Here is a 12184-nt window from a genome sequence, read left to right on the forward strand (position 1 = left end):
ATGTTATCTTAATCAAGGTATTTAAAGGAAAGAATGTGACCAAGGCAGCCCTTTTCCTTGTGGCAGCCCTAACGGGTCTTATTCTTTGTGCAATAAAAAGGGGGAGCAATTAATGAAAAGAATTTTTTAAATGTGGGTATATGACGTAAGAAGCTTGATTTTTGTTTTCTTCCTATATCCAATTTTGTTCATCCATAAACAACTCAAGATTTGTTCTTCATTCATGAGTGATATATAGACTTGAATTTTGTCTGTTTTGATCCTTTTAATTTATAATTTTGCTAGATTTTATTGAATTATTGATTAGATATTTTAATAACAAATTGCTTGCTGAGTTTTTCTAATTAAGGTTTACACAATATATATGTATATATATATATTTTGACAGTGGGAAATAGCGTAAACAAGTCAAAATATTATCTTAAAATTAGTCATATTGTATGATTCATATTTGACATTTCGCACTGTACATGAAGTTTATTACAGCCTTGCACCGTTGCAGAGATGTATTATTTTAATTTAAAAATACTCTGTCCTTGACGATAAAATAATAGCACACCAGCTATAGATGAAGAAAACAAGGCATTGCTCTAAATAAACAAATTATACATTCAACCGACCAGTATAACAGCAGTCATAATTAATGTGCAAAATGTTCATTGAATGATGGATCCATTAACTTATTAATCACTAAGTCTTTGGAGTGTCACGTGCATATATATAAGATCATTCGGGTCATTAAATTCTAAAGGAGACTTAGAAATTGAAATTCATATTTGTTATCATTACGTTACAATACACTAAATGAGGTTGTAACCATTTTTATTTGCAAATTTAGCAATACAAAAGTAAGTTTTTCTTTTTTGTCCTTAGTTAAGAAAACTATTGATGCCAAAAAGGAATATTGTTGTTGCTGAAAGATTGATGACAATTAAGTTTTGACTTTTGACTATGAACTTATCTTTTTTATTTATTTATAAACAATAGAAAATAAGGACAATTATAAGGGGACGAAAAGAGTATAAATCATGTTCAAACAAATAGCCGTATGCCTAATGCAGGAACATTAAAAAATAGCACATTCTCGTAAATATTATGCTTGAAAGGGGTTTTTTAACTCAGAAAATTTTATTCGGTGCAAATGGAGATTAATATAAGATAAAAAAAAACAATGACATCATTCATACGTCTGATTTCATCATAGGGTTTCTCAAAAGTGTGCACATTTCCAATGGAAAAATCAATTTCAAAAGGCAGTCAAATACGTATTAGAATTCAACTTTTCATTACAAAGGAAAAAGCAAGTCAAAATACGTTGTCAAGTCGAGGATAATTCGATTGCAAGATCTACTTGGAAGATGTTTTTGAAGCTTCCTCTTCATTGTTTTCTCATCCCTAAAAGAGTGGGAAAAGATGATCTCTTCGTATCATTTGTAGGGCTGATATTGATATTGGAATTCCACCCAAGCCGATGTAAGGCCCATTTGATTCCTTTCAGTGGCCTCTTGGTAATTTATTGGGCCACTCTTTGTTTCCCCTTTCACTAATATGAGCTTTTCTGTGTTTTGGCCCAAGACCCTTATTGGCCGGACTTAATACAAAAATTAGAAGCCCTTAAAGAAAGACGTCGGATTGTCGCTGCAACAGCAAGACTCATTGAACCTTCATCAGGAGAATCCTAATTCCAAACCGTCTGTTTGTTGGTCCACACGAAAAACAGTCGGCCGAGATTGATTGGTCGTATGGTTTCGCTACACAGGATTCAACCATCGTCTAACTCTATTACTCTACAACACCCTCTTATGGTACCAGTTCTTCTTCTCCCAACTGAGAGTCGGAAGTGAAAGAGAACACCCGAAAGAAGTGGGGTGATCCGGTGCTCCGCAGAATCTGACAAAAAAATGTTCCTGCGATTGATCTCGCGGCCGTTGCTGGCGAAGGTGAAAGAGACGACGGGGATCGTCGGATTAGACGTGGTCCCCAACGCCAGGGAAGTCCTGATCGGTCTATACACCAAGACCCTAAAGGAGATCCAGGCCGTTCCCGAGGACGAGGGCTATCGTAAGGCCGTGGAGAGCTTTACACGCCACCGTTTGAAGGTCTGCCAAGAAGAAGGCGACTGGGAAATGATCGAGAAGCGCCTCGGATGCGGCCAGGTCGAGGAGCTAATCGAAGAAGCGCGTGACGAGCTCACTCTTATCGGGAAAATGATCGGTTCGTACTATGGCATTTCTTTTTTTTCCTTTTATTTAATTTTTTTTTAGGTAAATGTCATTTTAGGGTTTTAGATTGCTAAAACTTTAAAGTTGTAGACTTTGGAGGTGAAGAAGCTCTAGAGTAGGCGATATACTAGCGATTGGGTCAGTTGGCTTAATGATTGGTTCTGTTTTTCTTTTAGAAAATCTGGGTCTACTAAAGCTGGTTATTTCATTGCTTGTCCAAGGCTGCCTACGGAAAATCAGAAATCTTTTTAATAAGAAAACTTGTGCAAGGATTGCTTGACCATAATTTAACAATGGGGATTGGAATGAATTGATGCTGAAAGTAGTATAGGAATCAACTTGTTTCCAGCTGAGATTATTCAGGTCGGGGGCAACAGGGGTTGCCTGGTTATGGAAGGGGATATATTAATACATACAAGAAAAAAGAGACCAATCTTTTCCATAAGGTTAACATGTTTAAATTAGTTCATATTAATCATTTTTATCTAAGCAGTGAATTGCATGTTCATCGATCAGCTCAATCTTCAAAACTTGCTTTATTTAAATGTGAATTGGTACTTCATTGGTGCTACTCTGATGTTATGACATGTTGTTCTTCTGGATGCTTTGCTTGTCCTTATACTTTCAATTGTGTTGGTTGTTTTGCTTATACCCTTCATAGAGTTAGTTTCTGGTAACTTTTACTATTTCATAATTTGTCATGGTGTTTGTTTTTAGTCAGACCCGTCAACGAATCTGGTCTACTGTAAGCCATGTCAGCAATATTTTTTTTAATATTTTGCTGCCAAACATTTTCACTAGTCTGGTATTAGTTGACACTTTCACGGTTGTTTGATGTGCTTTGAGCTGTTCTCAAGTTTCCACTGTCCAGTAAAGCTTCCCTCTGTTGCTAGTCTATGATTAAAAGTAATTGCAAGAAAATTTTTGATATCTTGCATTTTCTTAGTAATGATATGCATTCCATATTATGTTGGGTTGCAGAGTGGGATCCCTGGGGTGTTCCAGATGACTATGAATGTGAGGTTATCGAAAATGATGCTCCGGTTCCCAAGCATGTACCTCTACACCGACCTGGTCCTCTCCCTGAGGAGTTCTACCAGACATTAGAAGCTGTTTCTAAGAAGGATGCACCTAAAGTCACCTCTGGGGAGCCACAGTTAAAGGAGTAGCATGTTGCAGGCAGTTGGCTGGAGGCATTTAGGGTTTCGGAGTTGAGATTGCATTTTTCTTCTACACCGACCTGGTTCTCTTGTTTATGCTTGTTAATCTTGTATTGGGCCTGTTTGGTTGATGGATGGAGTTTTAACCTAAGACAAAGGCTGGAACAGTTCAGTTGATAATAATGTTGACATTCCAGGGGGTCACATAAATTTTGTCCTCCCGGCTGTGTTTCCTGCATTCTTCTGACTTTTACATGTGTATTTTTTTTTCCATCAGAAACTTGATACTGGTAATGACATGATTGTGATGATTTCACGATCACTTTAGACGTTATTAGATAATTTTGATTGAAACGTGAAAGGAAAAGAACATTTTTGGGAAAATCTTTTGCTGATTTATATTTCTTATTTCAAAGTTTAGTTGAATTTACAACCCACAAGGAATACTTCTGGCCTCTTGACCTTCATCATCTTTGGCAAACAAAAGTGAATTAATGATTCGTCTCAACCAAAGGACAGCAACAGAAGTAAGTGGAAAAGCTTTGCACGTAATAACTCGGTCTGCAAGGATTGTGTATGAAGCTATGAATAGAAAAACAGGTTTAGATCATTGCCTGTGAGACCGGGCAGAAAACAGGGTAAAGTGCATGGTTCTTCAAAACTAACAGCCTCTACATGAGCACTCTCCCTTTCTAAATGAATGTAAGCGGTTACCCTCTCTTACAATTATTTCCTTATCAACCAGACGTGTTACAAAATTTATAAAGTTATGGCAATTTCTGCAAATACTATTATTCTTAATTATATATATCGGAATCTTGGAAGGGGTATTTAGAAGACCAAATGCAACTGCTAACTTCTCACTGTGATAGTACGAGTCTCCAATTCCCATGCCTTGATATAGATATCTGTGACTCTTAATCTCAGCGTCAATCGATTCTATTTTCTCATAAATTTCATTTATCTGTGGATGTGATCTTTCACCTGCTACAAAGAGATGAACTTTGTTTCTGATCTGCACCCAGCTCTGGCTAGGATTCTTCCTCAACTGTTTTTCTCTCATCAGCTTGCGAGTCTTCTCACCAAAGTCATGTCTACCGGAGTCATCGTACAAGTTCGCTAGCAGTATATAGAATGCTGGATCGGATGGATCAAGTTCAAGGCCTCGTCTTGCCATATCCTCTGCCAGAGGTATATTTCTATGTGCTTTGCAGGCTCGCAGTAGTGTCTTGTATATGGAAGCATCTGCTCTGAAGGGCATAGTTTGTACCACTTCCATAGCCTCCTCTAGGCGGCCACCTCGACCCAGTATATCAACTAAGTGAACATAGTGGTCCAGCTGTGGCACTATATCATGTACTTCTCTCATGGATTGAAAATACTCAAGACCAAGGTCAACTAATTTACCATTATTGCAAGCTGAGAGCAATAACAAGAACGTAACAGAATCAGGTCTAACTCCAGCTAACCTCATATCATCAAAAGCAGAGAGAGCAGAGGAAATAGACCCAATTGATGCCAATCCAGAAATCAACCCATTCCATGAAAATATATCTGGCACTGCTATCTCCCCAAAGGCTCTTTGTGCGTCACATATGCATCCACATTTGCCATACAAATCAACTAGGCCATTTGCTACTGAAACCCACCTGCCCAAACCAGATTTCATAGAATGACAGTGAAGTTGCTTTCCAGTCACCAATGTGCCCAAGTCTGCAGATGCAGATAGGAAGCTGGCCATGCTAAATGCATCAATCTTGATATCATCATTATACATATCAGTGATAATGTGCAATGCCAACTCATGGTGACCCATTTGATTTATCCTTGAGGCTAAACTAGTGTATGTGATTGCATCTCTGTGACTCATCATATGAACTACTTGCCATGCATCGTCTAGCATCCCCAATCCAGCATAAACATCTGTAAGAGCATTCTGAACAGCAATGTCTTTATACAAATTTGTTTTAATAACATGTCCATGTAGCATTAACGTCTGAGGAAGCAATTTTGCTGCATTGAAGGACCCAATAATACTAGAGATGGTAAAAGAATTTGGTTGCACTCCTGCTGCTCGCATCTCCATAAACAAGTGAAAAGAATCTTGTTGAAAACCATGTTCAGCAAAACCTGCAATCAAAGAGGTCCAAGAAATGACATTGGGTAAGCTGATTCCTCTAAACACTCTCAAGGCATCTTTTATTTTATCCGAGCATTTGACATACATGGTGATAAGTGCATTTCCAACATTAACATCATGCTCCAAACCAGCCACTACCACCCTTGAGTGAATCTGTTCCCCTAATTCTAGAGACAACATTAATGAGGAAACATTCAGTATGCTTGAAAACGTAAAATTATTAGGTAAAATTCCAGAGATTCTCATCTCACGAAATGCAGCTATAGCCTTTCGAAACATGAAGTTTTGAGCAAACCCAGAAATAACAGCTGTGCATAACAAAGTATCATATTCAGATGTCAAATTTGAGACCTTTATAGCATCTTCCATCCTTTGACATCTTGCGTACATATCAACTAAGGCCGTTTTCACCACCACATTCAACTTCACTCCCCGCAACAACATATGGGCATGAACCAACTTTCCATATTTTAAACCAAGAACACTACATACTCCCAAAAGTTTCACAAAAGTAAATTCATTTGGAGGAACCCCAGCTTCAACCATATCAACATAAAGTAACAAAGCCTTACTCCATCTCTGAGCTTGAACAAATGAAGAGATCATCGTTGTCCAAGAAACCGTATCATGATTTCCCACATAAATAAACAACTTATAAGCTTCACCGGTAAAATTAAACTTGGAGTAAAAATCAAGTAAACCGCTGACCAAAATTGGGTTCTGCTCAAACCCTTGCTTTATCATATAAGCTTGAATACAGGTTCCATACTGAAACTCTCCTAAAGCAGAACATGAACGTAGCACACTTGACAGCGTAAACTCATTCGGGCGTTGCCCAGAAATTAGCATAGAATCGAAAAATTCAAGAGCACAATCATGGTTTCCCCTCTTGACATAAGCTGATAGAATTCCACTCCAGGACACGACATCTTTAAACGGCATTTCGTCGAAAAAGTGGCGTGCTTTGTCCACTCCCAAACATTTGGCGTAAAGGGACAACAGGTTGTTGTTCAAATAGAGATGGTCTTGAACACCCAGTTTTACTATAGGACAGTGAACAGATATACCTTCTTTTAAAGAGTTGGAATTGCAAAATGACAGTACCCTTGAACAGGTTTCTTCTAAACGGGTTACTTCGTTTCCCTTGATGATCCTGCTTCCTGTCTTGCAAAGCATTTCTTTTTGCCTATTAGTTCTTGCTGCACCCCAAGAGACGACTGCAAACAATGATTAGAGACTTCTGTCAAGGTAAAATGTCAGGGAAGGCGAGATTTTGATGGAGTTTTTTCAATAAAAAATATTAGGAAACTCACCTGCATTATATATGTATAAATAACTTTTACAATTCATAAAATTTAATTATGTAATTGAATACATCTTGTTACAAAAATAGATTACTACTTTTTAGATAACAATCGATCTTCTTTTGTCATTTGATAATGGTATTCTCTTTCCAAGTCTAAGACACATAAATCCCAATACATGTTTTACTATTCATTGACATGAACATCTGAGCAATATAAATCGTAAAATTAAAAAAAACTAGGATGGTGTCGTAGCTATGCTACGAAAAAGATTACAGAAAATATTGATTATGTTAGAGTTGATTTTAATTTGGTACCTTTAAAAGAGTTTGTAGAGAAAGTAATATTGTATTAGTCAACTACATAAATGTCCAGTTTTTACTGATAGAGGAAAAAATAAACTAGTATTAATTGAAAATAATTATTTACTCTGATTTTAATTACCGAAAACTTACACCTATATATATGATTATAAAACAATAGAATATTAAGAAATGAGAGAGTATATAACATGTACTATTGACAGATTAAGATAAACAGTTATACAATATAAGACAACCATATAATATAAATATCCTATCAATATAAAATAATTATTAATTTATAATAATATATTTTTTATATATAAACTGAATGGCTAAAGATTGTCAAATTTAATTAATTTATTTGTTCAATAATGACTATGTGCTATGTATATTAAGAAATGAATAAACTTTCTTGACTTTTTTATTTTGTTCAATGAATTGGATGAATATTTATTGAAATTTAAACATTCATATATAAAATAGATGTCTAAATACTATGAATTCAGGTTCATGTAGAATAAGAGGATATAAACAAAAAATAATATTAAATTACAATTGATAAATATTAAATGAATCTATATTCTAACTATTAAAAATTAAAAATTATTGTTTTCAAGTATTTTTTAACTGAAATAAATAAAAATAAAAAAAACCTTTCAAATGTAAAAAAACAATGCAACTTTGACATAAGGTGTAAAAAAAAAATAATTTAATTGAGAATAACAACTAATTGACCCAATTAGTTATTCTATTTAAAACATGATTTATCCAAAAAAGACGATAATCCTATTAAAGATTGTTAAATGTATAATAAACTATTAAGAAATGAGAAAGTATATAACCTATACTATTGATAGATTAAAATAAACAGTTGTAGAATATAAGACAACAGTATAATGTAAAGATCCTATTAATATAAAATAGTTAGTAATTGCTAGTATTATATGTTTTTTATATATAAAATGAATGGCTAAAAGTTATCAAATTTAATTAATTTATTTATTTAATGATGACTGTGTGCTATGTATATTGAAAAATGAGTAGACTTTTTTTACTTTTTTATTTTGTTCAATGAATTGGATGGATGTTTATTAGAATTTAAACACTCATGTACAAAAAAAATGTCTATATACTATAGATTCAAGTTGATGCAGAATAAGAGAATATAGACGAAAAATAATATTAAATTATAATTGATAAATATTAAATAAATCTATTTTATACGCATTAAAAATTAAAAATTATTGTTTTCAAATATTTTTTACTAAAATAAATAAAAGGAAAAAAGAAAAAAAAACCTTCAAATGTCCAAAGCAATGTAGTTTTGACATAAGGTGTAAAAAAAAATTAATTTAATTAAGAATGACAAATGTCAATTAATTGACCCAATCAATTATCCTACTTTTATATAATAAATTGGATTGATATTTATTGAAATTTAAACATTTAAGTATAAAAGAGATACCTATATACTATAAATTCAGGTTCACGCAGAATAAGAGAATATAGACAAAAAATAATATTAAATTGTAATTGATAAATATTAAATTAATCTATATTCTAAGCATTAAAAATTAGAAATTATTATTTTTAAGTATTTTTTATTAAAATAAATAAAAGTAAAAAAAAAAAAAAACCCTTCAAATGTCAAAAACAACTTATTTTTAACATAAGGTGTAAAAAAAATTAATTCAATAGAAAACGAAAGGTCAAAAAAAAAAAGAGTTCTAATTTGATGACACTTGTCATTTAATTGAAGACTCAATTGAAAAAAATTGAAAGAAATTGAAACATCCTACTTTTATATATATTTTTAGTATAAACAAGATATTTATATACTATAGATTAGGATTTATACAGAATAAGAGAATATAGATAAAAAATAATATTAAATTGTAATTGATAAATATTAAATGAATATATATTCTAAGCATTAAAAATTATAAATTATTGTTTTTAAGTATTTTTATTAAAATAAATAAAAGTAAAAAAACAAAAAAAAACCCTTCAAATGTTAAAAACAACTTATTTTTGACCTAAGGTGTAAAAAAAATTAATTCAATAGAAAACAAAATGTCAAAAAAATAAAAAAGAGTTATAATTGAACGACACTTGTCATTCAATTAAAGACTCAAATGAAATAAATTGAAAAAAATTGAAACATCCTACTTTTATATATATTTTAAGTATAAAAGAGATATCTATATACTATAGATTCAAATTCATGCAAAATAAGAAAATATAAATAAAAAATAATATTAAAATATAATTGATAAATATTAAATAAATCTATCTTCTAAGCATTAAAAGTTAAAAATTATTGTTTTAAGTGTTTTTTATTAAAATAAATAAAAGTAAAAAACAAAAAAAAACCCTTAAAATGTCAAAAACAACTTATTTTTTACATAAAGTGTAAACAAAATTAATTCAATAGAAAATGAAAGGTTAAAACGAAAGGTCAAAAAAATAAAAAAGAGTTCTAATTGAATGACACTTGTCATTCAACTGAAGACTCAATTGAAAAAAATTGAAAAAAATTAAAACATCATACTTTTATATATATATATATATATTAAGTATAAAAGAGATATCTATATACTATAGATTCAAATTTATGCAAAATAAGAGAATATAGATAAAAAATAATATTAAATTATAATTAATAAATATTAAACGAATCTATTTTTTAAGCATTAAAAGTTAAAAATTATTATTTTAAGTATTTTTTATTAAAATAAATAAAAGTAAAAAACAAAAAAAAAACTCTTCCAATGTCAAAAACAACTCATTTTTAACATAAGGTGTAAAAAAAATTAATTCAATAAAAAATAAAAGGTTAAAAAAATAAAAAAGAGTTATAATTAAATGACACTTGTCATTCAATTGAAGACTCTATTAAAAAAAATTGAAAAAAATTAAAACATTCTACTTTTATATATGTTATAGATATATAATTGTTCCTTTTGGATACCAAATAAATAACCTACCTTATGGTTTGAGAGGCTCAACTATGTTCGTCGAGACTCCAATAAACTTATTTATATTTTCAAATATACCTCTCACAATTTTATAAAATACAATTCGCATTGTATAAAAAATTTATTAAATAAATCTATATTACCACTTCACACTTGTACAACATGCTCGTGTATTGTAAGACACCTAGTCGCCTTAAATCTGGGAAACTTGTCCTTATGTTCTCCTGGATGCCTGCCTACCGCAATACACAACTCATCATTGAAACAGTTGTATTACATACTTCCTTTGATAACTTATTTAAACAGATAAAATTAAATAAGTGTAAAAAAAGTTTTTAAAAGAGAAATACAATAAACTAATTAAGATCTCCCCGATGATAAAAAAAAAAAAAAGATCTCCCCTATAAATGACAAAGCAAAGCAAATAATTAATTTAAAAGAATAATCATTCAAATTGTATCAAGGATTTATTTAAAGCAATTATTGATAAGTAAAGAGCCAAAATTTTAATTTGTTAAATATGCTACTTGGTGTTATATATGTGCCCATAGATTTTTAATTAAATTAAAAAAAATATGTGATGTGTGTGTATATATAATATCAATATAACCTGTAAAGGTCCCAAAATACAGAAAAAAAAAAAGAAAAAACTTTTGCTTGCATTAAATTTTAAAAGATCAGTTGGAGAGAAGGATAATGTACATTCCTCTGCTGCAAAAGCTTGAGCATCAATAATTAGGGAACTATGAAAGTAGGAAGTAATTCTTTGGAAGTGAATCTTGTGCTTAAGCGGGCAAGGACCTTTCTCTTTATGGGATACTATATCAGACATTGTTTCAAAAAGCAACGTTGTTTAATTGCTTAAAAGTGCAAGCTTCTGCAAATGCTCTAATCATGTGCCTTGTACCTTTCTTTACAAAATGGACCCTATAAACAATTTCAAATAAAACTAAAAAAAAAAAGGAAATTCATATTTTAGATAAGCTTTAAGTCAATTCTGTAATCAAATTATTTTTATATGTCGGCCGGTTCAACACCTAGATGAAGCTTCCTTGGAACCAGAAGTAGAATTAAAGCGAATCGACCTTTGATTATGGAAACTTCTTCGGTGTTACGAGTTATGATCATTATAACATAATGGAAATTTCCTCCTCTTGGTGTCCATTGTCATGCTCATGGAAACTTCGTTGATCACATTGAAACTATCAAGGAAATCTTCGTGGTGAATAGGCCAAAGCGATGAAACCATAATAAGGTTTTTGAAATGTAAATTCTAAATTATGGCTATAATATCATAACCATAATATAGGGCAATATATTCCGATAATTATTTCAATAGTTTCCAGGCAATTATTGGATCCAAGTTACAGTATTGTTCAAAAGTGAAGGGCAGTTCAAAAACCTCTTTTCTTTTTATTGCTTAGCGAACTTTACCGTACTTGGAAGCATGGAATATGTAGCAAATGATTATACAACCGGATTGGGATTGAGCCAGTGGTGCTATTCGCTTTTGCGGTTTCCATCCTTTTCTTTTTTTTTTTAATAAAAATTTTAATATTAAAAATATATTAAATAATAGAAAAATGTTTTACTGGTTAGAATTTAGATTAACAATCAAGAGAGTAAGAGAATGAATGTTGTCATTTATAAAAGGAAAAAAGAAAACCAAAAAAATTGATTTAATCAATTGAAAATTCAATCAAATTGATTAACGATTCAACAAGAAAGTAGATTGGTTGAACTTTTTGATGATTTGGTCTCTAATCAAATTGAACATGCTATCAATTTTCAGTTCAATCTATTTAATCTGTTTCTCTAACATTAATATATGTTAAAGAAATTCATATTTTTATTTTCAAATGTAAAACAGTCAAATTTCTAGTAAACTACTTGAATTTGACTTGATGAACTTATTATTGTTGAGTCTAGTTTAAGTTTGAGTTACTTGAGTCATGATTCAATTTGAATTTAAGTTTTATAATACTCTACTTGGATAATCAATGAATTTTGTTTAGTTTTTGAACTTTTAATAATATTTAAGCTTAAGTGGAGTTTTGAACTTCTTTATTAAAGAG

At 31.2% G+C, this 12184-nt stretch overlaps 2 protein-coding genes across 2 annotated transcripts; one reads left to right on the forward strand and one right to left on the reverse strand.

Annotated features, from left to right (window-relative positions):
- The first annotated feature begins 1645 nt into the window (after nucleotides 1–1645).
- LOC18605650 (NADH-ubiquinone oxidoreductase-like protein) lies at nucleotides 1646–3716 on the forward strand. The gene is made up of 2 exons (XM_007038788.3): nucleotides 1646–2214; nucleotides 3204–3716. The coding sequence occupies exons 1-2, from the start codon at nucleotides 1902–1904 to the stop codon at nucleotides 3389–3391; spliced, it is 501 nt and encodes a 166-aa protein (XP_007038850.1). The 5' UTR covers nucleotides 1646–1901; the 3' UTR covers nucleotides 3392–3716.
- Nucleotides 3717–3905: 189 nt separating this feature from the next.
- On the reverse strand, nucleotides 3906–6845 carry LOC18605651 (Pentatricopeptide repeat (PPR) superfamily protein). Its single transcript, XM_018117398.2, has one exon. It carries the CDS (start codon nucleotides 6696–6698, stop codon nucleotides 4044–4046), a length of 2655 nt encoding a protein of 884 aa, XP_017972887.2. The 5' UTR covers nucleotides 6699–6845; the 3' UTR covers nucleotides 3906–4043.
- Between the last annotated feature and the right edge of the window lie 5339 nt (nucleotides 6846–12184).

The sequence above is a fragment of the Theobroma cacao genome, chromosome 3 (genome assembly GCF_053813885.1).
Source record: "Theobroma cacao isolate CCN51 chromosome 3, ASM5381388v1, whole genome shotgun sequence".
NCBI lineage: Eukaryota > Viridiplantae > Streptophyta > Magnoliopsida > Malvales > Malvaceae > Theobroma > Theobroma cacao.

Bases quoted from the DNA above. Each gene is read 5' to 3' on its own strand.
- LOC18605650 (XM_007038788.3), top strand. From the start codon at position 1,902: ATGTTCCTGCGATTGATCTCGCGGCCGTTGCTGGCGAAGGTGAAAGAG. The intron at 2,215-3,203 runs GTTCGTACTATG...GTTGGGTTGCAG, and splicing joins TCTTATCGGGAAAATGATCG to AGTGGGATCCCTGGGGTGTT.
- LOC18605651 (XM_018117398.2), bottom strand. From the start codon at position 6,698: ATGCTTTGCAAGACAGGAAGCAGGATCATCAAGGGAAACGAAGTAACC.